This window comes from Aquarana catesbeiana, linkage group LG02 (genome assembly GCF_042186555.1).
Source record: "Aquarana catesbeiana isolate 2022-GZ linkage group LG02, ASM4218655v1, whole genome shotgun sequence".
Taxonomy (NCBI): Eukaryota; Metazoa; Chordata; class Amphibia; order Anura; family Ranidae; genus Aquarana; species Aquarana catesbeiana.
Window position 1 is genome coordinate 654,160,373 of NC_133325.1, and position 27,508 is coordinate 654,187,880.

The 27,508-nt window shown below is 45.8% G+C and overlaps 2 protein-coding genes across 6 annotated transcripts in view; both read right to left on the minus strand.

Annotated features, from left to right (window-relative positions):
• Nucleotides 1–2,338, minus strand: part of MTMR4 (myotubularin related protein 4) — a 151,555-nt gene extending 149,217 nt beyond the window's left edge. For both annotated transcript variants that reach the window (XM_073616546.1, XM_073616544.1), the window contains exon 1: nt 2,157–2,338. The gene's annotated coding sequence lies outside the window, so the exon portion shown is untranslated. The remainder of the gene's footprint in view (nt 1–2,156) is intronic.
• A 3,738-nt stretch (nt 2,339–6,076) lies between these two features.
• LOC141128907 (caspase-1-A-like) overlaps nt 6,077–27,508 on the minus strand; it is a 58,762-nt gene continuing 37,330 nt past the window's right edge. For all 4 annotated transcript variants that reach the window (XM_073616550.1, XM_073616549.1, XM_073616548.1 and 1 more), the window contains 2 exons: nt 10,294–10,403; nt 6,077–9,122 (listed from right to left, as the gene is read on the minus strand). In XM_073616550.1, coding sequence (XP_073472651.1) covers nt 9,033–9,122; nt 10,294–10,403 — 200 coding nt within the window. In that variant the 3' untranslated portion in view covers nt 6,077–9,032. The remainder of the gene's footprint in view (nt 9,123–10,293; nt 10,404–27,508) is intronic.

Genomic DNA, 27,508 nt, shown 5'->3' on the forward strand with positions numbered 1-27,508 from the left:
GCCCACCTACACAAATCTTATAGCAAAACGCTCAGCTATCCCTGCTGCCACTAAACATGCCCACAGCTAAGCCATAGTCCTGATAGTTTTCATAATATGACCATTTGTTTGCAACTCACACCGTCCATTGACATTCATTGAAACTACACTCTAGCCCCTTCAAATTTGAAGGGCAATTTCCAAACTGCGACTGTGCCTTCATTTTTAATATTTCAGAGACATACTATGCATCAAAATCTAGGTCTGGGTCTTGTGATTCTCACAATATAAAGCTCTTCACTGTAGGATTTATAATATTTAAAATACGACCATTTGAAGTACTGCACAGTTATTACAGCTATCATGATCCTGTGTATTGAGCAGTGGTTGTGAAGCATAAACAGGGCATGAGCGTTGCTAGGAAACAGTGAATGTAAACACTGATTATCATCAAACTGATAGCACACCTTCACCTCCATTCTACGTCAAGATGCTGAGACCCCCCCAAATGCATGTGGTCATACCTTCATCTGCGAGGCTTGATAATGCTTGTAGACTACTGATGGAGGCAAGAACACTTCACACAATTTCCCCAGAAATTGTAACTTTTCTAGTTAATAAATACAATCTTTTGCATAATACATGTGTACGTTGCCTACAATGAAGTGGGGGGGGGATTTCTCTTATTCTCAATTACATATTAGGGATGTGGCAACTACACTTTATCTGATACGGCTAAACCCGTCTTTCTGTTATGAATGTAAACAGATGAGCATGTAAATGTCTCAGGCCCCTTTCTGTTTGCTGCTCTCCTGCTGATCAGAGCGTGTGGATGACACATCCGTGTCTGCTCAGTTTATGCAGAGCGGACACAGACAGAGCCCAATCTGCTCTATGGGAGGCCGGGTGTAAATGGACTCCGCTGTCTGTTTACACCCGACTCTCCTCCGATCCAATCTGCCTAGACAGAAGGGGACGGATCCCCTTCCGTTTTTTTTTAGCGGACCGCATAAGATTTGAGGTAGACGGGTGTAAACAGTTTAGATCTGCCTGTCCATCAGGGTGAATGGAAGGTCTAATAAGGTGCACCTAAAAAAAAAACAAAAAACAAAAAACAAAAAAAAAAAAAAAACAAAAAAAAAACAAAAAAAAGAAAACCTAACAAGTGGACCTGATCAGACCCCACTTCCTGAAAGTGGCCTTAATGTTCGATAGCGTGTACTAAAATAATCACACACTTGCAAAAGGTCTAAGTTAATACTGTTCTAAAAGGTAAACCCATGGTGTAAATACCATAGTGATGGGGCAGTCAGTGCACCACTATCATGTAACAAATGAATGAATTGTTGCATGACATTTATCTTTTCGGCAAATAAAACACGAATAAGTACCCATACGGAAACTGGTGCTTTTTTCTCTGTGCGCCAATCTTTGTCTTACCATCCGTCCCCATTGTGATGAACACTGCACCAAACATGAGGCCGGGATTCTTCTAAAGTAGGATTCTCAAACTGACGGCCCACCAGATGTTGTTGAACTACAAGTCCCATGAGGCACTGCAAGGCTGACAGTTCCAAGCATGGTCTCTCACAGGCAGAGGCATGATGGGGATTGTAGTTCCATAACAGCTGGAGGGGCGCCAGTTTGACACCCCTGTTCTAAAGCCTTCCACTAAAACACAGGCGATGGCTGAATAAAGTGTGCCCTTCTATGAATAAAACTGCAGAATCCCAACAGCGGCACCCCCTCTTTCCCTGTATAGAGCGGAATATGGGCACTGCCATTGCTGAAAATGCCAGTTACCTGGTCCACTCTAATTTTATCGACAAGCAAGTAAGGTCAGATCTCCAGATCTGGGATTTAGAAATCAGTGAAGCTTGCTTTGCATATATAGGGCAGCCAGGGAACTGGCATTTCCAGAAGCAGCCTGCAAATTGGCCTCAGCACAGATTCCCTGTATTGCAGTTTTCAATGCAAGCTGGAAATCAATTGAGGATGTGAGGAAAACCTCCCATAAACAGGTCCAGCTGTGCAATGCACCTCCTTCAGGAGAGGTGGAGGAAGGAGCCCAGTACTGCACAGCTGCAATGCTCTGCCGGGGCTGAGTCCTCCATCACCCCCCCCCCCCCCCCAATAACACGACACACAGGAATCTCCCGTACACACACAGCCCCTACCTTACACCCAGGAATAGAGGCGCACTGTTCCGGTGGTTGTCACTGTAATGCTCCTCAGCATACTTCTCCCTGATCACTTCTCTTCCTGATGGAGTCGCCCGGCGATGACGTCAGGCTTGTCACCAGGACCCAGCCCCATGCCCCCTACATTGCGCTCCCGCACGTACTACACACGTCTTCCATATATGGAAGCGTTCCGAGGCCCGTCAGTCACGCGGCACTTCTTTGATTGGCTGCCGCCTGACTACCCGTCTCATAAGCGCCCAATGGGTGGAAGCCAGGCTGGGGCTGCTGATGCATTGTGGGTATTGTAGTCTGCGAACAGGGAAGGCACGCACAATAAAGAGCAGGGCGGTAAAACGACGCCTGAGGAACTGTCAGCAGCATGTCTTTGTGTGTCTGCTTCAAATGTCAACCCGCTGTAAATAGAAGGGGAATACAAGTCCGTAATGTTTGTGCTGTTATCATACCAGCTAATGCTGTGTGCACATTGGACTGTAATATATTTGAACTACACGCCTGCACATCTGGATGTGTATCTGGCCAATGGGGTGTGGCAATGATTTGCATGGCCCCGCCCACTGCCCTGAAATGAAGAATCATTCTCTTTTATTTTAGGATATGATGGAATGAGACGTGAATACTGTCTGCTTTAGGGCAACTCGTTCATTTTAATGGGCTGCCCAGCCCTATGCATGTGAAATGTGCAAAAAAAAAAGAAGTACATTTTAAAATCACGCTGCACCAAAACCCATGGCACTGCGGTACCATGCGTTATGGCGGGTGTGAATGCAGATGCGTTTTCTAGGTGCGTGGAGGTGCAATTAAGAATTAAAGCGGAAGTATAGCACATCTGAACATCACAAACCAAAAACACAATATAACCGCTTGCCGAACCGCATACTGTATATATATATAAGGTGGCACTCCTGTGCAGAATCATGTACCTGTACGTGATCGCCCCTTCCGGGTGTGGGGCGCGCACTCACGCCGCCGGCGACCCGCCCCGCTCCTGCTGTGATTGGACCCAGCGAGAGCCAATCAACGGGTCCTGTGGACTCGATGTCTACCATGACCTGGCGATCGTTCCCGAGAGAAGCAGAACAGCAGTCTGTCTATGTATACAAGGCTGATCGCCATTCTGTGAGAAGGGGAGGTAGTGATCCTGTGTTTCTGCTAAGCAGGAACACGAATCTCTGCCTTCCCACACACAGTAATCACCTCCTAGGAACACATTCAACCCTTTGATCGCCCCTGATGTTAAAGCGGAATTCCACCCAGAAATGGAAATTACGCTGTCCGGATTCCTCCCCCCTCCGGTGTCACATTTGGCACCTTTCAGGGGGAAGCAGATATCTGTCTAATACAGGTATTCGCTCCCACTTCCAGTGAAAGATCGCTGCAGTATTTGTGGCGATCTACGCCATGTCCGGCCCCTCCCCCATCCCCCCTGCTGTCTTCTGGGAGACACACAGGTCCCAGAAGACAGGGACCACTCAGAATGCACAGCGAGACTTGCGCATACGCAGTAGGGAACCAGGCTGTGAAGCCGCAAGGCTTCACTTCCTGGTTCCCTTACTAGAGATGCCAGCGCCTCCATCAAGAGCCGAGGGACAGGTCGGCTTCAGGTGAGGACATCGCAGGCTCCCTGGACAGGTAAGTGTCCTTATTTTAAAAGTCAGCAGCTGCAGTATTTGTAGCTGCTGACTTTAATTTTTTTTTTTTCAGGCAGAACTTCGCTTTAAAGGATATCTAATGGTAAATGTCATACTTACCTCCTCTGCGCAGTTGGTTTTGCACAGAGTGGCCCCGATCCTCCTCTTCTGGGGTCCCTCAGCGGCGCTCCTGGCTCCTCCTCTTCTCGAGTGCCCCGTCCGAGAATTCCTCTTGCGGGCGCGCTCCCGTGTCCTGCTGCTGTGTCTATTGACACAGACAGCAGGACTCAGCCCCGCCCCCCCCCCCCGCGTCATTGGATTTAATTGACAGCAGCAGGAGCCAATGGCTGCGCTGCTATCAATCTATCCAATAAGGACATCAGACACCGGCTGGAGCAGGTGTGCTCTTTCCCGGCGTGGGAAAGACAGGGTTCAGATAAGTAAAACGGGGGTACTGGGGGGCTGCTACAGTAAAGGAGGTTTTTCACCTTAATGCATACAATGCATTAAGGTGAAAAACCTTGAGGGTTTACAATCCCTTTACCTCCCAGCATCATTAGTACAGTGACAGAGCATGTTTTTAGCACTGATCACTGTATTGGTGTCACTGGTTCCCCAGAAAAGTGTCACTTAGTGTCCGATTTGTCTGCCGCAATCCCGCTATAAGCTGCTGATTGCCATTATAACTAGTAAAATAAAAAAAATAATAAATAAAAATTCCATAAAAGTATCCCATAGTTTGTAGACACCATAACTTTTGTGCAAACCAATCAATATACGCTTATTTGGGATTTTTTTTAACAAAAATATGTAGCACAATACATATTGGCCTAAATTGATGAAGAAAGTGGATTTTTTAAATTTTTTTATTGGATATGTTTTAAAGCAGAAAGTAAAAAATATTTTTTTTTCTTTTCAAAATTGTCGCTCTTTTTTTGTTGATAGCGCAAAAAATAAAAACCGCAGAGGTGATCAAATACCACCAAACAAAAGCTCTATTTGTGGGAAAAAAGGACATCAATTTAATTTGGGCAGAGTGTCGCACGACCGTGCAGTTGTCAGTTGAAGTAACGCAGTGCCGTATCGCAAAAAATGGCCTGGTCATGAAGGGGGTCGACCTTCCAGAGCTGAAGTGAAAAATTCATTTTTAATAGTTAAAGCAAACTCCCCCATCCATTCATGTCTCTATGCTTTATTTCGCTGAGAAATCACTTTGAAAAACACCCCCCTAGAAATTCTGATCGTGACCATCTTCAGTGAGGGCAGATGATTCATTGAGAGCCCTTTCACACTGGGGCGGGGGCGGCATCGGCGGTAAAACGCTGCTATTATTATAAAACCGCCCCGCTAGCGGCCGAGAAAGGGTTAAATACCACCGCAAAGTGCCCCTGCAGAGGCGCTTTGCCGGCGGTATAGCCGCGCCGTCCCATTGATTTCAATGGGCAGGAGCAGTAAAGGAGCGGTATACACTCCGCTCCTTCATCGATCCGAAGATGCTGCTGGCAGGACTTTTTTACCGTCCTGCCAGCGCATCGCTCCAGTGTGAAAGCCCTCGGGGCTTTCACACTGGAATGAAAGTAGCGGCACTTTTGGGTCGGTTTGTAGGCGCTATTATTAGCGCAATAGCGCCTGCAAACCGCCCCAGTGTGAAAGGGCTCTTAGCATCTACTTTCTGGAATCCATCTGCCCTTAGCTCAGGCATGCATCATACCTCCCAATGTTTTGAGATGGGAACGAGGGACACCTCTTAGCAAAACTATGTAGGCATAGGACACACCCACTGCCACGCCCCTTTAAAGGAGAATGATACAAAAATAATAATAATTAGTTAAACCCACAAGTGCTTGTTTTTACCAGTATTATTCCTTTATACTGACTTCTGACATGTAAAAATGCAGCAATTTAGAAATTAGATGAAAGGTTTAGCACTGGGAAACACTTTTTGAAGGATAAATAGTGCATTTTATATACAACTATACAGATCAGACCAAAATAAGGGACAAATGAGGAGGAAAGAGGGACATTGTTTCAAATCAGCGACAGTCCCTCGAAATCAGGGACAATTGGGAGCTATGATGCATGCAGGAGAGTGTGCTTAGCTGAGAAAACCCCTTCTGCCCTCCTGAAGACTCCTCAGGTGTGGAGCCCCTGGGCTTATGCCGAGGTGGGTCAACAAAGCTTTAAAATGGACGTGTGTCCACCGGATGACTTGGGAATCCTCTTATGTGCTCCAGGTCATGAAAGGAAAAATCACAAAAACAGACATAGCGTGAATTCCATTTATTAAAAAAACATCTTAAAAACATTTAAGCACTTGCCTACCAGCCTCTGTCATTATATTGCGGCAGGTCAGCTCTCCTGCGCAAATCACCATAGCTGTTGGGCAGCACGCGCAGGCGCAATAGCGGGGGGGGGGACACACTCTACCGGTGGTGCACACTCACGCACAATGCGGGAGCGTGCCCGTGGGTCGTGCGGACTTGATTCCACTGGTGACCCGCGATCGCCTATTACAGAGGCAGAACAGGGAACTGCCTTTGTAAACAAGGCGATTTCCCATTCTGACACAGGACATGACAGAGATCTACTGTTCCCAGTGATCGGGAACACTAATCTCTGTCATGACCCCGGCAGCCCATCCCCCCTACAGTTAGAACACACCTAGGGAACACATTTAACCCCTTGATCGCCCCCTAGTGTTAACCCCTTTCCTGCCAGTGACTTTTACACAGTAATCAGTGGCTATTTATAGCACTGATCGCTGTATAAATGTCAATGGTCCCAAAAAAGTGTCCGATCTGTCAGCCGAAATGTCTCAGTCCTGCTAAAAAACACAGATTGCCGCCATTACAAGTAAAAAGATTTAAAAAAATAAAAATGCCATAAATCTATCCCCTATTTTGTAGACGCTATAACTTTTGCGCAAACCTATCAATATACGCTTATTGCGATTTTTTTTACCAAAAATATGTAGAAGAATATATATCGGCCAAAACTGATGAATAAATGTGTTTTTTTATCATTTTTTTTGGATATGTATTATAGCAAAAAGTAAAAAAAAAAGTTTTTTTTTTCAAAATTGTTGCTCTTTTTTTGTTTATAGCGCAACAAATTAAAACCACAGAGGTGATCAAATACCACTAAAAGAAAGCTCTATTTGTGGGAAAAAAAGGACATCAATTTTGTTTGGGTACAGCGTTGCACTACTGCGCAATTATCAGTTAAAGCGACGCAGTGTCGTATGACAAAAATTAGCCTGGTCATTAAGGGGGCAAATCCTTCCGGGGCCGAAGTGGTTAAATAAATGGATGTTTTTTATTATCGCTCCAGTGGCCAGTAAAGTGTAAGCTCACCAGCCCCTCTTTCATTCCTGCAAGTCACTCTCCTCCCTGCCAATGAGGATGCAGGGGGAGGGAGCAGATCGGGCTCACCCATGTATACTTACACCTCTTCTATATACTGACACCTTCCCCCTATCTACTGACACCCCAATATACTGACACCCCTTCTATATACTAACACCCCAATATTTAAAGAAATGACAGCAGTCTCACCCCCCCAGCTTGTACAGGCTTGTAAACAAGTGCAGAGTATTCCTCAGTAAAAAAAAAAACAAACAGGAAAATCTGCATACCTGGTCAGTATTTTGCACGAGTGTATGCAAATATGTGCATATGCGCACAAATATGCACATACGAGCATAAATATGAATTCATTTTCCCTGAGTAGGTATTATACGCACAAATGCGCGACCATGCATAAATATGCGCAAATTTGTACAAAACAAACACCTGAAATTATGTCCAAAATAAGCAGAAGCTCAAACATCAGTACCGTGTGCAAGAGGCCTTATAGTGTTTTAATGTTATAAAATTACTGACTGTACGAAAGTAATAAAGGATTGTCACATTTACAATGGAAGCTTTGTTATTGCTTCAGATACTCTTATATACCCTTCTAGTTGTGTAACAGAGTGTAAATCCTATATTTTCAATAATAACTTTATTGGATCCGCAGAAAAGCCAGTGGAGCAAAATGACACAAATTGGAGCAGGTAAACCAGGAGGCTGAAAGTATTCTTTACCATACCCAGAATCTATGATGCAGATTTCACCCTACAAACTACTACTGAAGGTATAATAGAGGCCTCTTTACATTTTTACAACATGCTCTGTGAAACCCAAGCCCAGTTTAACCCTGCTGAGCTACAGTTAAATTGTAAGTCAAATTTGAAACCACAACATATCTGTGGCAATATAACAGGGCTGTTTGTTGGACAATGCAAAATACTGTATTTATTGGCCTATAACACGCACTTTTTCACCCTGAATATCGGGTGCAAATAGTGTGTTCGTGTTATACACAATTTGGGCTGCCTAGGAGGGAACAGGGAGGGGGGCTGGATGAGTGCCATCAGTTTACATACAGTGAGAATCTCCTGTTTACTCAGCGTCCTCTGTAATAGGAAGTCCCGTCTCCCCACTGTTCTGTCTATCATAGAAGCCGGTCCAGGAGGCGGGACGTTGTATTAGAAAGGCCATCGAGTAAACAGGAGATTCTCGCTGTATGTAATCGCAATCTGACGGCGCTCGTCCCGCCCCCTCCCTGTACTCTCCGAGGCAGCAGTAATCTGAGGTGAAGCTGCAGATGGGCATTGATCAGGCTGCATTCATGGCAATAATGAGGCTGCATATGGGCATTGATCAGGCTGCAAATGGGCATTGATCAAGCTGCATTGATGGGCAATTGGGAGGCTGTAGATGGGCATTGATCAGGCTCCATTGATGGGCAATTGTGAGGCTGCAGATGGGAATTGATCAAGCTGCATTGATGGGCAATTGTGAGGCTGCAGGTGGCATTGATCAGGCTGCAGATGGGCACAGATAAGGCTGCATTGATGGGCACTGACCCTTATTTTGCTTCAAAGTTCTTTATTTAAAATTTGATTTTTTTTTCTTGAAACTTCCCTCCTAAAATTAAGGTGCGTGTTATACGCCTGTGTTATATGCCGCTAAATACGGTAATTGAGGATAGTTACAAATTTTTAAATGGAAATAATTTATGACATGTGACTATATAAATGCTTTTTTGAAACAAGGCAATTTGTTTGCATGAAATATTCTGGTCATATCAGTGTAACAGCCCAACTAGGAGGTGCAACGTATTACATTAAACATATCATTTTTAATTTTCATATTCTGTGTACAAAAAAAATGTAAATCTAAATTCCAGGGAAAAGGTAAAATTTCTTCAAGAGTGTTTTTCTCTCCTGTGTAGGCATCTGTACCTTGTTCTTGAAGGAAAACTGAACCTGTGGAGACATAAAGGAACAAGTTCAAGTATACAAATCTCCTTTTCTGAGTATATTAGTTTGCTATAACATATAATATGCTACAACTGTTCAAAATGGATTAATGGCTGGTTAACTACTCACTCAGTGTAATATGCAGTAATCCTTAAATCAGTGTGAAAAGATTTCATGAAATATATCTCCTAAATTGCTAATTTCACTAAAAGGGATTTCTAAGACCTCATTCACAATGGTGATCACCTGCATACATCAGATTCCAGCAGCAAGAATGCATGTGACTGTGTCCAGGCTTGGTCATTTGTCCCTAACCATAAGAACCAGCTTGGTGTGCAGTAACATGCAACCAGCGAAGGTTTTTGTCAGCCAGTCATTACTTTGTACAGACTGAGTGGCTGCCACTATTAGCATACCGCTGTCATCCCAGCCATAACAGTCCGCTGATTCCTGCCATTGGAATCTGGTGTATGCAGGTAATCGCCCTTGTAAAGGAGGACTAAAGTAAGCACTGAGCGATTGTGAAAATGCTTAGGTTGGAGAAAAACAAATTTGCGTAAAATTTCATCACTAACCTCTCAGCTGGGATTCTGAGAGTAACTGCATGTAAAGCATGCTCATAAAACTCCACCCATTCTGTGAGACTCCAGTTTTTATGCAAGCTATAAGGAGTGGCCGCAGAAGGAAGATGGGTGGGGGCGTGTGTCCGGTACAGTACTCCAAGATTAGGAACTTACAGGCAAATCAAAATTCTCATTTATCTTAATCTTACAGTACAAAACACAGGTCTTGTAATCATGGACCATGGGGTGTCCCAAAGCAGTAAACGTAGGGTGTGGGCAGCAACAGACAACAGAACTGCCAACAGGCCCACAGAAAAAATAAGGATCAAGAAACCCGAAAACACTCAGTTGACAGCTTGATGCACCTTGCAGCAGGCTTGAAAATTCACCTGGTAAAACTGGTAAATCGTATATGTTTGGAGCATTGTGTGATTATGCCAGGCTGAGCATTGCTAAAACTAGTTGTGTAGCTTACTCCACCTGTGTGCTTTTTCCACCAACATCTTCAATAACAAAAGTATTACACTTACAGGATCCTTTCCTGTTAGGTTAGGAAAATGCTGTAAAAGTTCTATCAATAAACAAAACAAAAAAAACAAAACAAAACAACTTACATTACGGAAGATATCCTCTATTGAAAAGCGGTGGGCATCTTTTTTTATTTGCTCAATCAGACGTAGGATGAACAAAGAACCTTTTGTTGGATCTCTCCAGGAAACAGTATCTAAATAAATAAATATAAGGTCAGACACAAAATGACATATTCTTATGGCTTCTAATGCTGACCTGAATATATTCTTACACACTTTGTTTTAAACAAGAAAATTGTTGTACACTTTACTAGGGAATTCAATAAACCTTTTCCTGACAGACTCCATGGCAGCCTTGTGGGTTAACACTGCCTTCTCTCCAATGCTTTAGGAGCCTACTAACATAAATTTGAGCTCACAGCCAGGGACTGCGTTCCTTTTTTGTCCTCCTCATTGGACCTATCCAGGCCTTCAGAGTAGATGCCCTGACAGATCCGTGGAGCTTCAGCAGGGTATATACCTTTCTACTGTTCCCGATCATTCTCAGATTTCTGCAGAGACTACGAGCGGAAGCAGTTGAGATGGTGGTAATAGCTCCTTACTGGCCAAACAGGCCATGGTTTCCCCTCCTGACCCAGCTCAGCTTTCAAGACCCGGTACCTCTTCCCCTCAGGCCGGACCTTTTATCTCAGGGGGCAGTCCTGCACCCTTGCCCGGTGCTATTGAGACTGATGGTTTGGTTCTTGAGAGGGAGGCTGGAAATCCTCGGCTGGGCATCAGGTGTAATTTCCATTTTCGTGAGTTTGAGAAGGGCAAGCACAAATAAGGGGCTACGGGAGAATATGGGCCAAGTTTGTGGAATTCTCATCCTCTACGGGAAGATCATACAGAGATCCGGGAGTACAAGACATCCTAGAATTCTTACAATCTGGTCTAGATCTGGCTCTGTCCATAAGCACCCTAAAGGTTCAAGTCTCAGCCCTGTCAGCCTTCTTCGGAACATCATGGACCGTTCACCCTCTAATCCGACCGGTTCTTCAGAGGGGGCCAAGATTCCCCAAGTGGGATCTCTTTCTTGTTCTCGACTCACTTGCTGGACTTAATACCACAGGAACTGATACGGTTTCTATCATAGATCCTTCCACAAGAGTCGCCTTCCTCGTGGCCATCACATCGGCCAAGAGGGTCTCTGAGATCGGGTCTTTTGACCATAAAGAACCATTCCTGACTTTCTTTCCGGACCGGGTGGTCCTCATCCCTATGCTCGGTTCAAATCCTAAAGTCACGTCAGTGTTCCATGAGGATCAAGAGATTGTCCTGTCTACATTTAGGGCTCCAGGGGCTGTGAAGGCTCATCCACTGGATGTAGGGGAAATACTGAAGGAATACCTCAAAGCTACTTCCTCCTTTAGATGCTCAGATCCACCTGTTTATCCTACACTCCGGCAGTAACAAGGGGAAATGGGCTTTGACCAGAACCATTGCGGCCTGGATCATCCAAACCCTCCAGCAGGCTTATAAGTCTAAGGGCTTGGCTCCTCCGGAGGTGTTGACAGCACATTCAACCAGGGGCATGGCGACATTCTGGGCGGCGGCCCGACACGTGGCTCCAGATGTCATCTGTAGGGTGGCCTCATGGGCCTCCATTAATACTTTCATGTCGCAATATTGCATAGAACCTGCATCCTTATCTTCTGTAAACTTTGGTCTAAGAATCCTGTCAGTTGACAGGGCAAATTAAAGTTTTCCTTGATCAGCCTACGTGTGGGAAATAACTAGCCAAACCACATGGGCGGGTATGCTCATGTGGTTTGGCTAGTTATTTCCCACACGTAGGCTGTCCTGAGATCTGTCAGGAAAACTGAAAATTTTCTACCAAATACTTACTGTAATTTTCCTTTCCTGATGGACTCCATGGCAGACGGAGTTCCCACCCATGGGTCAAGAGTTGCTAGTTACGGAACGCAGTCCCTGGCTGTGAGCTCAAATTTATGGGAGTGGGGTCCTATAGCATTGCAGAGAAGGCGGGGTTAACCCACACATAGCCTGCCATGGAGTCCATCAGGAAAGGAAAATTACGGTAAGTATTTGATAGAACATTTTCCGTTTTCTGACACGTTTCTAACAGTAAGTCCCTTTAAAATTACCTGCGCCTTATTCAGACATGACTTTGGCACAGTTTCGGAAACAGTACCAATACATGTGTCAGATTCAGTAGTTCTTACTACTGCTACTTGAAATACCTGTCACTATAGCTGCAACAGATTAAAAAATAATTGCTGTCAGTTCCCAGATTAGGAAACTAGCAGTAATTAAGACCAACTATGAGCTGACATTCAAAGAGACGCCAGTACTCAGACTGGGGCATGTCTGTGCTAGGAAACTGTCATGAATGTGACAGCTTCTTGAACAGGGTTGCATCCCTGACCCTTATTTATAGCTGTTGGCTAGGAGATTTTCCTGCCGAAAGCCTAATGTACACAAGGAATAACGGCTAATGTCATTAGCAAAATTTGGCAACATAAATATATGGGCTATAATGAGTGACACGGTAGGCAGACCTGATGTCCCAGAGATCCCGATCAGGCTCCACCTGCCTAACCCCATACCCTCCCACTCCCATGCACTGTCAATCACAGGCAGGGCAGACCTGACAGGGAACTAGCTTCTCAGTTCTCCATCAGGCTTTGTCCACTCCATAACAGAACTCCTCAGCTGTTGGTGTGATGGGTGCAGTGGCCAGGGAGGGAGCTCAATGCTGCACCCAAATCTCAGTGTTGATCCATCCTATGACAGAATCATGCACCTGTTCCCAGCAGGTACATGAGTTAAAAATGTACTTTTGAAGTGAATAGGGCTAACACCCTTTGACCAAAGCTTGGCAATACTTGTTGCCAATGCATCAAAACACATGTTATATGTTGATGTGTTTTGATGCGCTGCCATTGACTTCTATGGGTCTCCCAATACACTAAAGTGAAGAAAAAAGTTGACATTTTGTCTACTGCAGCACTGTGATAGAAACAGACACAACTTTTATTATGCATTTTAGCGTGTTAGAATGTGTGCATTAAAACATAACAGTGTAACTGAGCCCAGGGCCATCTTTATTATTGATTGAACCCTGGGCAAAAATTTTCTTGGGCCCTCTTGGTGTCAACCACCCGACGTACGTTTCGTCTCAGGGGGAAGAAACGTACATACGACAACGTCTTTCTGAGACGAAACGTACGTTGTGTGGTGTACCTTGTAGTTGAACGGGTATCTACAAGCCGGCCGGCTACTGTTTTTACTCTGATGTTTTTACCTGCATTCTGATGTAAGTGCAATTTTTACTTTTAATAAAATTTGGTTATATTGATTCACACTATGGTGAGTCTTTTTCCATCCCTCTGGGTTCTGCTTGCTGCTTGCCCCGGATGTCCGCTGGATTGAGCTATCCTGGTTTGCCTTGGTCTTAACTGCGGAGGGGAGCTGTGACTGCATTGATGACCGGATATCGAGTTGATTTACAGGCTCATGCAAGCTTGCCCTCTGGTAAGCGTATTATCTATGTGGTGGTGGATCACATCAAAGGGTGTTATCTGTGTGATTAAGGAGTCTTACTCACCTTACTGACTAATCACTGGATTAATATTCCTGGACTATTATTCATTTTTGACGATTCACATTTTTGTATTTTACAATTTTCATATTTATATTTTGTCATCTTCACTGCTGTTTTGGTATTTAAGTTTTTCTGGGTTTATCACGGACCTTCTTTCACTGGTTCATATATTTTTATATTTTTATATTTTTTTATGTTTTTTGTTTATTAAGCTCAGCTTATTCTTTTCTTTATCTATTGGTTTTTGTGCATATCTCACAATTTTGAGCTGCAGCTATACATATATGCTTTTTTCATTAGTGTTACATTAGGTAGTGCGGTATTTCTTTTGTCTTTTCCACATTCAATTTTAGTTGACTTAAATGATTATATTAGACTAAAATGTACTAGAGATTTTAGTCGACTAAAATACGATGACTAAAATGGGACTAAAACTAAAATGGCATTTTAGTCAAAGACTAAGACTAAAACTAAAACACTTTCATAAGACTAAAATGGGACTACAACTAAAATGCCATTTTAGTCCTAAGACTAAAATTAAATCAAAATTTGTTGCCAAAATTAACACTGGTGCTCAGCTGCTTGTGGATGAGGAGGGTTAACTGATACCTCCTGCTTGTTTACTATTGTATAAGTTGCTTTCATTGTTGCCATTTATTGTATATCACCTGGCATTACTGTCTTTGATGGGGGTGGGCAGGATGGCCCAGAATGTTTATCCTTATATTACTTTTGTATGGGAGGGCGGCACTCTACTGTTCACTGGTCTCTGGCCAATACATTGGCGGAGACCCTGAAGTTGGTATGTCATTGTCGAGGCAGTTATTGTAATTGTTATTATAATTGTTATTGTATTGTTATTGTTTACTGCTGTTTTGTACTTGTCAAATCTTCAAGACGTTTGCAAAAAAAAAAATAAAAATAAGAAAATCTCTTAAATGAAATACAGGGGCATCCATTACTCGATTTTAAAGGAAATCTGTACTTGGCAAAATGTAGAGGCTGCCATTTTTGACACTCCTAAAAATAGCTAGATTTTCATATTTATTTGGAACCAGTGATTCTGAACGTACTGAAGCTACAGACACTTTACTAGTTGAGTCTTGTTCCAGGTCAGCAATGCATCGTAGTCAAGTCAGAAGCTGCTTAACAACTCTGGAGCCTGACACTTTAAATGTTACTTTGCAATGACAGCTCTCATATTTCTAGTTCTACAAATCCACTTTTTTTTTTTTTAAATCAGATCCTTTTTATATGAAAACAGAAGTAACAATTTCATTTTACAACAAATGTATCTCATAACTGAGGGGACACAGATTTATCCATTTTAGCAGCCAGCCGGCTACATAATGTATGTGTTTACACTGTATAAAATGCAAAACTACATGTAAAATAAAGAAGCATTGTCTAACAAAAAAAAAAGTATATCTGATTCCGTAGTTCTTAACTCATTTTATATCGAGCGTGCCCGCATTATATCCTATCTCCCAGCTCCATTCCCAACCCTTAGCAGGGCCAACGAGTGGGGCAAGAGTGCCACTTACACCTAAACAGCGGGGAGTGGTTCACAGTATTTATATATATTAACTGTTGGGTAAAACAAAACAATATATTCAACCACTGCCAATTCAGCTACCACCATATTACGTATATATCCCTTCAGTTTAACTTCTTGATGGAGCACCACCGCACCTTTCCCTTCGGTTACACACACCATCCATATTAATAACAATTTATATGGTTGCATGGACGATGTTGTTGTCCTACCCCCTAGAATTTTATTTTGAACCAGGCATAAGGGACCCAAGCCAGGAACTTCTAGCCATGTATCCCAGATGTTTTCAAACTTCCTTGGGCTACCTCAATGTTTGTACGTCAGTTGCTCCCTTATAAGAGAGTCATTAACGTCAGTAATCCATTCTGTGTGTGTAGGAGGTGTTATCGAGAGCCATTTTATGGCAATACGTTTTCTAGCTACAAATAGTACCCTGAGAATGGCTATATAGGTGTGGGGTGTATATTGTTCCTCATCTAACCAGCCGAGTAGGCAGAGTTTAGGGTCAACTTCAAGTTTAAGTTTCCATATTCTATTAAAGTGGTTGTAAACCCACTTTTTTTACTTCTACCTATAGGTAAGCCTAGAATAAGGCTTACCTATAGGTAGTGGAAATATCTCCTAAACGTGCGCCGTTCAGGAGATATTTCACTTGTAGTCCACCAGAAATTCCAACTGCGCATGCGCGGAGAAGAAACAAAACTAAGTGCCGTTTCTTCCCTAGCCTATGCCGTTAATCGCGGCTCCCGTGCGCATGCGCGGGAGTGAAGTTACGCGGCTCCGGCGAATCACAGAGCCGGAGTCTGCGGCCCAGAAGGAAGAGGGCCAGAAGATGGACGCTGCCCACACAGGGGACATCGCTGGATTCTTTTGCAGGTAAGTGGCACATAATAGGCTAGTATGCGATGCATACTAGCCCATTATGCTTTTCATTTGCAGGCTGCAGTAGCGAGCAAAAGAGGAAGTAAAACCCATCAGGGTTTACTTCCTCTTTAATAGTACTCATCATTGTGGCCCAATATCTTTGCAATTTTGGGAATTTCCATAGCATGTGTACAAGTGTGCCATTGTCCACCAGACAAGAAGGACAAAACGGGTCGTCCCTTCTATGCCACTTGTGTAATTTCTCAGGTGTACGGTAAGTGCGGTGGATAATAAACAATTGGGTAAGTCTTTGAGATGAGAAGAGTGACACTCTAAGTAGAGGTCGACCGATATATCGGCCGGCCGATATATCGGCCGATATTTGGAGTTTTTTACTTAATCGGCATCGGCCGATTGTGCTGATAAAAAAGGCCGATTATAACTTCAGCCGTGACTTGCAAATGACTTCTGTAATAGAAGTTAATGCAAGTTTCCCTAAGTTATCTGTGGAGAGGATTCTCCCCTCCTCTGGGCAGCCTGCCAAGTCTGATAAGAAGATACATTGTATCTCTTTCAGGTTCTTTTTATCAATAGACTGAACTCCGTGGAGAAGTTTTCAGTTTAACCATTTAAAGACTAAATCTTTTCTGACACTTGTTGCTTACAAGTAAAAATCCTGTATTTTCTGCTAGAAAATCACTTAGAACCCCCAAACATTATATATATTTTTTTAGCAGAGACCCTAGGGAATAAAATGGTGATTGTTGCAATATTTTATGTCACACGGTATTTGCGCAGCGGTCTTTCAAACGCAATTTAAAAAAAAAAAATACAGTAATGAATTAAAAAAAAAAAAAATAAGCAGTAAAGTTAGCCCATTTTTTTTCGTCCAAAAGTTTTGATTACCTGTTTTTGTGTATTTATTATTTAAGATAGGGTTTTTTTTTTTTTTTTTTTTAGGTTTTTTTTCTAAATTATACATACAAGTGAACTGATTGGAGGTTTGTTTTGTTTAATGTTTAAATGAAAAAAAATTTCTGTATTACTTAAGGCTGCTTTCACACTGGAGCGGGCAGGCGTTGATGGTAAAACGCTGCTAGTTTTAGCGGCGCTTTACCGTCATTTTAGAGGCGCTATTCGGCTGCTAGCGGGGCGCTTATAACCCAGCTAGCGGCCGAGGAAGGGGTTAAATGCGCCCCTGAAGCACCGCTGCCAAAACGCTTTGCAGGCGCTTCGGTAGCGGTGCGCATTTATTTCAATGGGCAGGAGTGGTGGAGCAGCAGTATACACCGCTCCAAAGATGCCGTTTGCAGGACTTTTTTTTACATCCTGCCAGCGCATCGCCTCAGTGTGAAAGCACTCGGGATCTCACACTGAGACTGCAGGGGAGCCGTTTTACAGGCACTTTACAGGTGCTATTTTTAGCCCAAAAGCGCCTGAAAAACGCCCCAGTGTGAAAGGGGTCTAACTGTTAGATTTTATGAGATGAAGGAAAAAAAGAAAGGGAAAAAAAAAAAATCGGCCAAATATATCGGCCCAAAAAAATCGGCATCACATATCGGCCATCGGCCACCGCGATTTCTAAATATCGGCATCGGCATCGGCCAGAGAAAAACCCATATCGGTCGACCTCTAACTCTAAGTACATTATCAAGTATAGTGGTCCATTCCTCATCTGAAAGATGTCCTATATCATCGCCCCAGCCGGCTCTGCAGTTCAGGGACATAGCTTTAGATACTTGATATATGAGAGAACCATATAAGGAGGATATTTGTCCCTTTTCGGGATGATGATGTAATCAGTTGTGTGAGTATTGTGGGCCTAGTTAGTTCCCAAGTAGAGATTGTAGCTTGTGACGATAGAGCGTGCCTAAGTTGCAAGTATTGGAAGAATAAGGTATTTGGCAGATTAAATTCCACGTGCAGTGATTTGAAGTCTCACAAGAGGCCTCCATGGTACAACTGTGGAATATACACAACCCCACTCCTAGACCAGGCTGAGAAACCCTGTAATTTACGTACTTCTGGGTAGTTTCCGTTGTTCCAGATATGCGACCAGTTAGTGTAGCCTGCATAATGGAAACGTTGTTTGGCTTTATTCCATACTCTGTCTATGAGTATCAGGGTGGAGTAAGATGGTAATTCTTCAAATCTAATTCAAATCTATGAATTAATTCCATAAGGTTTATCAGCGAAGCAGATGTGTCTCCCAGAAAGAGGAGCGCATCTTCTGCGTATAGTGCCAATTTGTCTTCTAGGTCACCTCGTTTAAACCCACATATTTCAGGATTCCCTCTAATGGCTGCAGCCAGGGCCTCTATGGCCAGCGTAAAGGGGACTGGGGACAACCCTGTCTTGCACCCCTGTGCAGATCAAAGGATGGTGATAAGGTGTTATTAATTCTGATACATGCTTTCGGTTCGTTATATAATAGTTTGATCCATGAAATGATTATCTCCCCCAGGTTGAATTTTTCCAACACCCGCCATAAGTAATTCCACTCAACACTATTGAATGCCTTAACGGCATCGAGCGAGAGGATAGCTCTCTGACCCTGATTGTCAGTAGGGAGTTGCATATTCAGATATAGGCGACGAAGTTTGTTTGACGTAAATCGATTAGGTATAAATCCGGATTGATCTGGGTGTACAAGTTTAGTCACCACCTTTGAGAGTCTCATGGCAATGACTTTTGTAAGTCATTTTAAATCTGTATTCAGCAGGGAGATGGGTTGATAGGATTCAGGTTTATCAGAGTCTTTCCCTGGCTTCAAAAAGACCACCACCGCTTCATACATAGAACTCGGCAAAGAATTCAGGGAGTGAGCATCAGTGAGCGTACGGAGTAAGGCTACTTTCACACTGAAGCGTTGCGGGCGCTGGCTGTAAAGTGGCGCTATATTTAGCGCCGCTTTATCGTTGTTTTAGCGGCGCTATTCAGCCGCTAGCGGGGCAGATTTAACCCCCACTAGCGGATGAAAAAGGGTTAAAAAGGGTTTGGAGTGTTGCCCCATTGTTTTCAATAGGAAGGGGCACTTTAGGAGCGGTAAATACACAGCTCCTCCAGCGCTCCAAAGATGCGGCTTGCATGACTTTTTAGACCGCCCTGCAAGCGCACCGCTCCAGTGTGAAAGCCCTCGGGGCTTTCACATTGGAGTGCATTGAGCGGCTCTTTCAGGGCGCTTTGCAGGCGTTATTTTTAGCACTTTAGTGCCTGCAAAGCGCCTCAGTGTGAAAGGGGCCTAACTTCGGTAAGAGTATTTCTCCAATTTTTTTGTATAATTCAATTGGTAAGCCATCGATTCCTGGGGCCTTAGAATTCAGAAACGTGGCCAGTGCGAGTTGTAGCTCCTCAAGAGTGAGAGGTGCATTTAATTGTTTTTTATCTTACCCCCTGGAGCTGCGGAAGTTGAATGCTATCCAGGAAGTCAGACAACTCAGCTGCAGGGTAAGACACCTTTGAGGAGTATATATCCTGAAAGAAGGTACAAAACCCCTTCAGTATGGAAGGGGTGTCTGTAACCACTTGAGTAGGTGATATGGCTGATCTGTGTATGACCTGGAAAGGTTGTTGGGATCTGGCTATCATAGACAGCATATGGCCAGTTTTCTCATCCTCTTCAAAATATGTTTGAGAGGTAAAGAAACTCTTATTATCGGCCTGCTGTTGATGTATAGTATGGTAAAGTTTTTGTGCATCTATCCACTGCCTCTCATGGTCAGGTGTAGGGGCTTGCAGGAATGTTTCTTCAGCTCTATCTACAGCTAGATTGGCATCCCTGGCCCATTGTCTACTCTTGTTCTTAATCATAGCAATGTCTTTAATGCACATACCTCTAATGAAAGTCTTCAGGGTATCTCATACCACACCAGATGCGGCTGAAGGCTTATTATCCAGTAAAAAGTTTCTAATATGAACCTGCATGTGTTCAGTATCAGTAAATAGATGAAGCCAGAATGGGTTCAGCTTCCAATGGACAGATAATCAAACCTTATGGAAATTTAAACTGAGTTGCTGTCAGAAAGGTTACCTGGTTGGGCGCTGGGGCGCGTTGGCGCTCGTGTCCCTGTTCGTGCTGGGGCGCGTGTCCCTGGGGGCGCCGGTGTGTCTGGGCCGGCCGGCCGTGGCGTGCGGGGTGGCGTCCGGGCGTTTGTGCGTACGCGCGTTCGCGCTAGCGCGCATCCGCGTTAGCGCGCGTCCGCCTGCGGGCGTTACCTTTGACATGCCCGGTAGTGTGGGCGTGCACGCCGGTGTCGGGGGCGCGCTCGGGCGCGTGCGGGGGCGCGGCGCGCCTTGGCGAATCGGCGCGCGCACGTGCGCGGCGTTTTGGCGCCAATTAGTCTATTTGAAGCCTGCCTCTGCACTATCCCGGTGCTGCCTGATCAAACAGCTTTGTACCTTGTCCCGTGATCATCTTTGTGTTCCTGTATCCTCGTAGTGTTTACCCGTTGTGACCCGGCTTGCCCTTGGACCCTCCTTGACTGCTGCCTGAACCCGACCCCGGCTTGTTTGACCTCGTTTCTGCCTTATCCCTTGTACCGTTGCTGCCAGCCCGTTGCCGACCTCTGCCTGTGTGTGACCTGCCTGATTAGCTCCTGCTCAGCATCTGCTCTATCCAGCCTGAAGACCTACCGGTTGCTTGCCAGACCACAGTGTTCCAGGACTCTAACTTCAGGCCCTCATACCACTCCGCATTCGCGGGCCTCCTGTCTACTCTACCAGGGGCCCCGAATCGGATACGTAAGGGAGCCTACCCTCTGCCCAAGCGGACTCACCTGTCTGGTAAGTGTGGGACCTGACAGTATCAGGCAGCCATGACTGAGTCCGGGCAGGGGGCCTCCCCCATGGATGAACTATGCAGGCACTTAGCGGGCCTTACGCAAGCTGTTAAAAGTCTACAGGAAGGCTACACCAGACTGGAAGGACAGGTCCAGGCCCTCTCAGCCTCTCCTCCAGGAGCAATATCCAACCCTGCCTCAGCGTCCTCTGTAGTGATGCTCCCACCAGAACCCAGGGTTCCTACACCCGAAAAGTTTTCAGGAGAACGCAGTAAGTTCCGGGCGTTCCGTAATGCATGCGAACTCTACTTTGCCCTACAACCCCGCTACTAAAGTGGGGTTCGTCATATCCTTGCTGACAGGCGAGCCTCAAACCTGGGCCCACCATCTACTGGAGCAAAAGGCTCAATCTCTTGACTCCTTGAGTGACTTCTTCCTAGCCATGTCTCAGCTATATGAGGATCCTCAGCTAACAGCCACGGCAGAAGCCGCCTTGCACTCCCTTCAACAAGGTCGCAGAGCGGCCGAAGATTACGCCGTGGAGTTTGGAGCTCGGACACGGAGTGGAATGACGCAGCCTTGCGTCACCAATATCGGCTGGGGTTGTCGGATCCCCTAAAGGATGAATTAGCGCGAGTAGGGGTACCCCAGACACTAGAGGAGCTAATCAATCTGTCAATTCAAATTGACCGCCGCCTCAGGGAAAGACGCTCTGAGAGATCTGTGAATCACCCACGCCTCACCTGGATGTTGCCCAGGGCCCCTAGTGCCCCGAACCAAGCTCCGCCTGTTTCATCTGCCCCAGCCCAGGAGGTTTCGGAACCCATGCGGTTGGGACTGCTCCGTCCCTCTCTGACTCCTGAGGAGAAGACACGAAGACGCACACTCAACCTGTGCTTGTATTGTGGAGAGCCTGGTCACTTTGCAAGAGCATGCCCCAATAAAAGACGTAAGTGTCTGCCGTCTTCCTCATTGTGTGTGCCTGTCCTACCTAGTACCGGTAACCATTTAACATTCTCCATTGTTTTACAGTTACCTGGAAGGAGCATCCCAGTACCGGTCATCATCGATTCGGGAGCATGCAGTGGATTCATTGATCGGACTTTTGTCGAAACTCACCATATCCCCACTCAAACCAAAGCCCAAGGACTGGCAGTCTTCCTAGCGGATGGTTCCACCCTCCGCTCCGGACCCGTTACCCAAGAAACGGTTCCCTTATTGGCCACCATTGGCCCGGAACATCAGGAACTGTTACGTCTAGATGTCATCTCCTCTCCTCTCTTCCCAGTTATCCTAGGAATACCTTGGCTACAGGCTCACAACCCTAGTATCAACTGGTCTACGGGCAAAATCCAGTTTTCTTCTGAGTATTGTAGACAAAACTGCTTACGGGGGACCTCCCTAACCTCCTCCCAATGCCTGTGCATGGACTCGGAAACTAAGCTCTACCCAGATCTTCCTGAACCTTACCGGGATTTCCTGGACGTGTTTAGTAAAAAGGGAGCAGAAACCCTTCCAGTACATAGATCCTATGATTGCCCAATAGAACTTTTACCGGGTACCGAAGTTCCTTTTGGGAGGATCTTCCCTCTAACTGTGCAGGAGCTGGGCACCTTGAAAACCTATATAGATGAAAACCTGAAGAAAGGGTTCATTCGTCCTTCCACGTCTCCAGCTGGGGCAGGCATCTTTTTCGTGGAAAAGAAGGATCACTCCTTACGTCCCTGCATTGATTACCGGGAGCTTAATAAAATCACTATAAAGAACAGATACCCGCTACCCTTGGTTCCTGAATTATTTCAGAGACTAGGATCTGCTACCGTTTTCACTAAGCTAGACCTCCGTGGGGCCTATAATTTGATCCGCATAAGAGAAGGAGACGAGTGGAAGACAGCCTTTCGTACTCGATTCGGACATTACGAGTATCTCGTCATGCCTTTTGGTCTGTGCAACGCACCGGCAACTTTTCAGCACTTTGTCAACGATGTCTTTCATGACTTACTGGACTTATATGTCATCGTCTACCTGGATGATATCCTGGTCTTTTCTGCCTCCCTGATGGAGCACCGCAAACACGTACGAAATGTACTCTCCCGGCTGAGACAACATGGCCTTTACGCCAAACTTGAAAAGTGTGAATTCGAGCTCCAATCCATCCAGTTCTTAGGCCTGATCATTTCTCCTGATAGCATTAAAATGGATCCACAGAAAGTATCCGCTATTCTGGATTGGCCTGCACCGACTGACAAAAAAAGGAGTACAGCGTTTTATTGGCTTCGCCAATTTCTATAGGAAGTTTATTAAGGGATTTTCTTCAATCATAACTCCTATTACAGAACTTATCAAACAAGGATGCCGGTTCCGCTGGACCCCTAGGGCACAAGAGGCCTTTGAAAGACTCAAAACGCTGTTTACATCAGCCACTATTCTTAAGCATCCCAACCCTGCCTTGCCTTTCGTCCTGGAAGTGGATGCTTCCGAGGTTGCAGTTGGAGCCGTACTGTCACAGAGACAGGGTGCCAAAGCACTCCTGTACCCCGTGGGATTCTTCTCTCGTAAACTCTCTCCGTCCGAGAAAAATTATGACGTAGGTGATCGAGAACTTCTAGCCATTAAGGCAGCTCTGGAGGAATGGCGTTATCTCCTGGAGGGTGCAGCACACCCCATTTTGGTCTACACAGACCATAAGAACTTAGAATACCTAAGAACAGCCAAGAGATTAAAACCCCGGCAGGCCAGATGGGCACTTTTTTTTTCACGATTTGTTTTCCACATCACTTACAGACCCGGATCCAAGAATGTCAAATCTGACGCCCTTTCCCGAATGTTTCTCGAATCGGAAAGAACCCTGTCCCCAGACACCATTCTCCCCTCTGGAAATTTCCTAATTCTACAGGAGGACTTGATTTCTCAGATCAGACGAGCTTCCTTGGGAATGCCTCCACCTGCTGAAGCCTGTACCAAGGATGGGCTGTTTTGGGTCAAGAATAAGATTGTGGTTCCTGAGGAGCTAAAAGTACGAGTGCTAAGCCTGTGCCATGATCACAAGCTTGCGGGTCACTTCGGCACACGGAAAACAGCTGACCTTGTCCAACGCACCTTTTGGTGGCCTCACCTTGCCAAGGATTGCAAAGAATATGTGGAGTCCTGTAACACGTGTGCCAGAAACAAGACTAGCCGGACAAGAGCATGGGGCCTGTTGAAACCATTACCAGTCCCAGACAGACCTTGGGCCATGATTTCAATGGACTTTATCGTTGAGCTCCCACCATCAGAGGGTTTTTCATCCATTTTTGTCGTAGTAGACAGGCTGTCTAAAATGGCTAATTTTCTCCCCATGAAGGGCACCCCTTCAGCCATGGAGACCGCCTCCATCTTTATTAAAGAAATCGTCAGACTACATGGAGTCCCGACCAGTATAGTCTCAGACAGAGGTGTCCAGTTTACCTCCAGATTTTGGAGGGCCCTCTGTGGCGCCCTTGAGATCGAGTTGTCCTTTTCTTCGGCCTACCACCCTCAGTCTAACGGACAAACCGAGAGGACAAACCAGACCTTGGAGCAATACATCCGCTGTTTCTCTGCATTCTCCCAGGATGACTGGGCTTCCTTGCTTCCCATCGCAGAATTTTCATATAACAACTCACTACATTCAGCAACTAATCAGTCTCCGTTTTATGCCAATTATGGTTTCCACCCATCCTTCTTGCCTGGAGCACTTCCTGAATGCCCTGTTCCTGCAGTATCCGAAACCTTGGATTTTTTCTCCAACAACAACAAATTGCTGCAGGAAACCATGACCAAGGCTCAGGAAGACTACAAGAAGATCTTTGACAGAAAGAGACGGGGGGAACTTGTCCTTGAACCTGGCAATTCTGTCTGGCTGTCCACCGCTAATCTCAAGTTAGCATGCCCATCCAGGAAACTGGGTCCCAAATACCTGGGTCCTTTCTTGATCAAAAGGAAGATCAACAATGTGGCATATGAACTGGATCTTCCCAACTCCTTGAGGGTACACCCAGTGTTCCACGTGTCCCTCCTGAAGCCGGTCACCCCCAATTTCTTTCCTGGTCGCAGTATTGGCCCACCCAAACCTATTGTGGTTGATGGCGAAGAGGAGTTCGAAGTGGAGGCAATTCTAGATTGCAGAAGAAGGCACAACCAAGTGCAATATCTGGTAAAATGGAAGGGCTATGGGCCCGAAGATAATTCGTGGGAGCCGGAAAACAATTTACATGCTAAAGAACTTCTGCAATCCTTTAAAACCTCTCATTCCTCGAAGATGGCCCAGCTGGGCATCCGGAGTCTGCCCTTGAGGAGGGGGCACTGTCAGAAAGGTTACCTGGTTGGGCGCCGGGGCGCGCCGGGGCGCGCCGGGGCGCGTTGGCGCTCGTGTCCCTGTTCGTGCTGGGGCGCGTGTCCCTAGGGGCGCCGGTGTGTCTGGGCCGGCCGGCCGTGGCGTGCGGGGTGGCGTCTGGGCGTTCGTGCGTACGCGCGTTCGCGCTAGCGCGCGTCCGCGTTAGCGCGCGTCCGCCTGCGGGCGTTACCTTTGACATGCCCGGTAGTGTGGGCGTGCACGCCGGTGTCTGGGGCGCGCTCGGGCGCGTGCGGGAGCGCGGCGTGCCTTGGCGAATCGGCGCGCGCACGTGCGCGGCGTTTTGGCGCCAATCAGTCTATTTGAAGCCTGCCTCTGCACTATCCCGGTGCTGCCTGATCAAACAGCTTTGTACCTTGTCCCGTGATCATCTTTGTGTTCCTGTATCCTCGTAGTGTTTACCCGTTGTGACCCGGCTTGCCCTTGGACCCTCCTTGACTGCTGCCTGAACCCGACCCCGGCTTGTTTGACCTCGTTTCTGCCTTATCCCTTGTACCGTTGCTGCCAGCCCGTTGCCGACCTCTGCCTGTGTGTGACCTGCCTGATTAGCTCCTGCTCAGCATCTGCTCTATCCAGCCTGAAGACCTACCGGTTGCTTGCCAGACCACAGTGTTCCAGGACTCTAACTTCAGGCCCTCATACCACTCCGCATTCGCGGGCCTCCTGTCTACTCTACCAGGGGCCCCGAATCGGATACGTAAGGGAGCCTACCCTCTGCCCAAGCGGACTCACCTGTCTGGTAAGTGTGGGACCTGACAGTTGCACTGGGGAATGGTCAGATAGGCCCCTGGCCAGGTATGTTACCACAGGGTCATAACAGTGAGTCATGACATTCCCCAGCGCAAAATCTATACGCGATAGCGTAGAGTTGGTCAATGAATGGCAGAAGAATTGGGCCCTGAGAGGAAACTTACATCTCCAGAGATCCATCAACCCAAGTTCAGCTATAAATGTAGTTAAGGCAATAATTGTTCTGGTACCCTGCGGGCAGTATTTTTTGTGTACATCAAGTGAGGTATAGTCGCTGTTATAGTCGCCTAAAACATACACTGGGAGCTGGGGATGCCTAGCCAAAAACCTAGACAAAAATTGTAGTACTACTAACGTAAAAGGTGGGGGCACATAAACACTAGCAATTACACAAGCATGAGATTCCCACATACCCATCAGAAAAATGAATCTGCCCTCAGAGTCTATTTGGGCATGGAGTTTAGTGAGTGAGGCAGTCCTAGAGAATAATATACTAACCCCTCTAGTGTACCTGGTGTGCACAGAATGATATTGTACAGGGTATTTAGACATATCTTTTAGATTGGTAGTGTCACGAGTTTCCTGTAAGCAAAAAACAGCGGGAGCCTACTGTGAGAGAAAAGTAAATACTGCAGTCCTCTTTTTAGGATCATGCAAGCCTCTAACGTTCCAGGAGAGGATCGAGTCTACCTGTTTACCCATTTAAAAAAGATAGATGTGAAAAAGTTCCCAACCAATGTGGGTCCGGTCTATGGACGGGGGACCCGGAGGTCCGGTCAAGCAGTTTACCATGATGGCTCGTGTGCAGGAGGCACTCCATGTGGCTGGCATCAGTCATCTCACTCTGGAGCACAGAGTCATGTGGTAGAGCAGTGCTGGAAAATGATCTGCAGAGGTAGAGCCCACCCAACCAGGGCTGAAAAACAACAAAAAATAAATAAACAGTCTTCCAACCAAGAAAGTTCCCATTGGAAAGCCTTCCAACTGTGACCCGCAGGGCTATGTGAGGGGAGACAAGTGAGGGCCAGGACCTTGTGCTGTGAAGCCAAGTACACAAGTTGCTGGTAAGCGATGTATTAAACCAGCAAATCCAAAGTGTTCCTCTTTGAACTCCATTGTTAGTATGGTGAGCAAACAGATTGGAAGGTTAACGCATGATTCTAGCTTGGGCCATCATCTCGAGCAGCCGCTCGCAGGTGTCGCTCATGACGATCAAGCCAGTTGGTAGCTATAGCTGGGTTTTCAAAAACGTTTACAGAACCATCTGTTGCTATATGTAGTTTGTCCGGCTAAAGCATGGAATACATCACTGATATTGCTCCCAAGCGTTTCTTTACTTCAACGAATCTAGCCCTCTGCTTTTGGACTGCTGC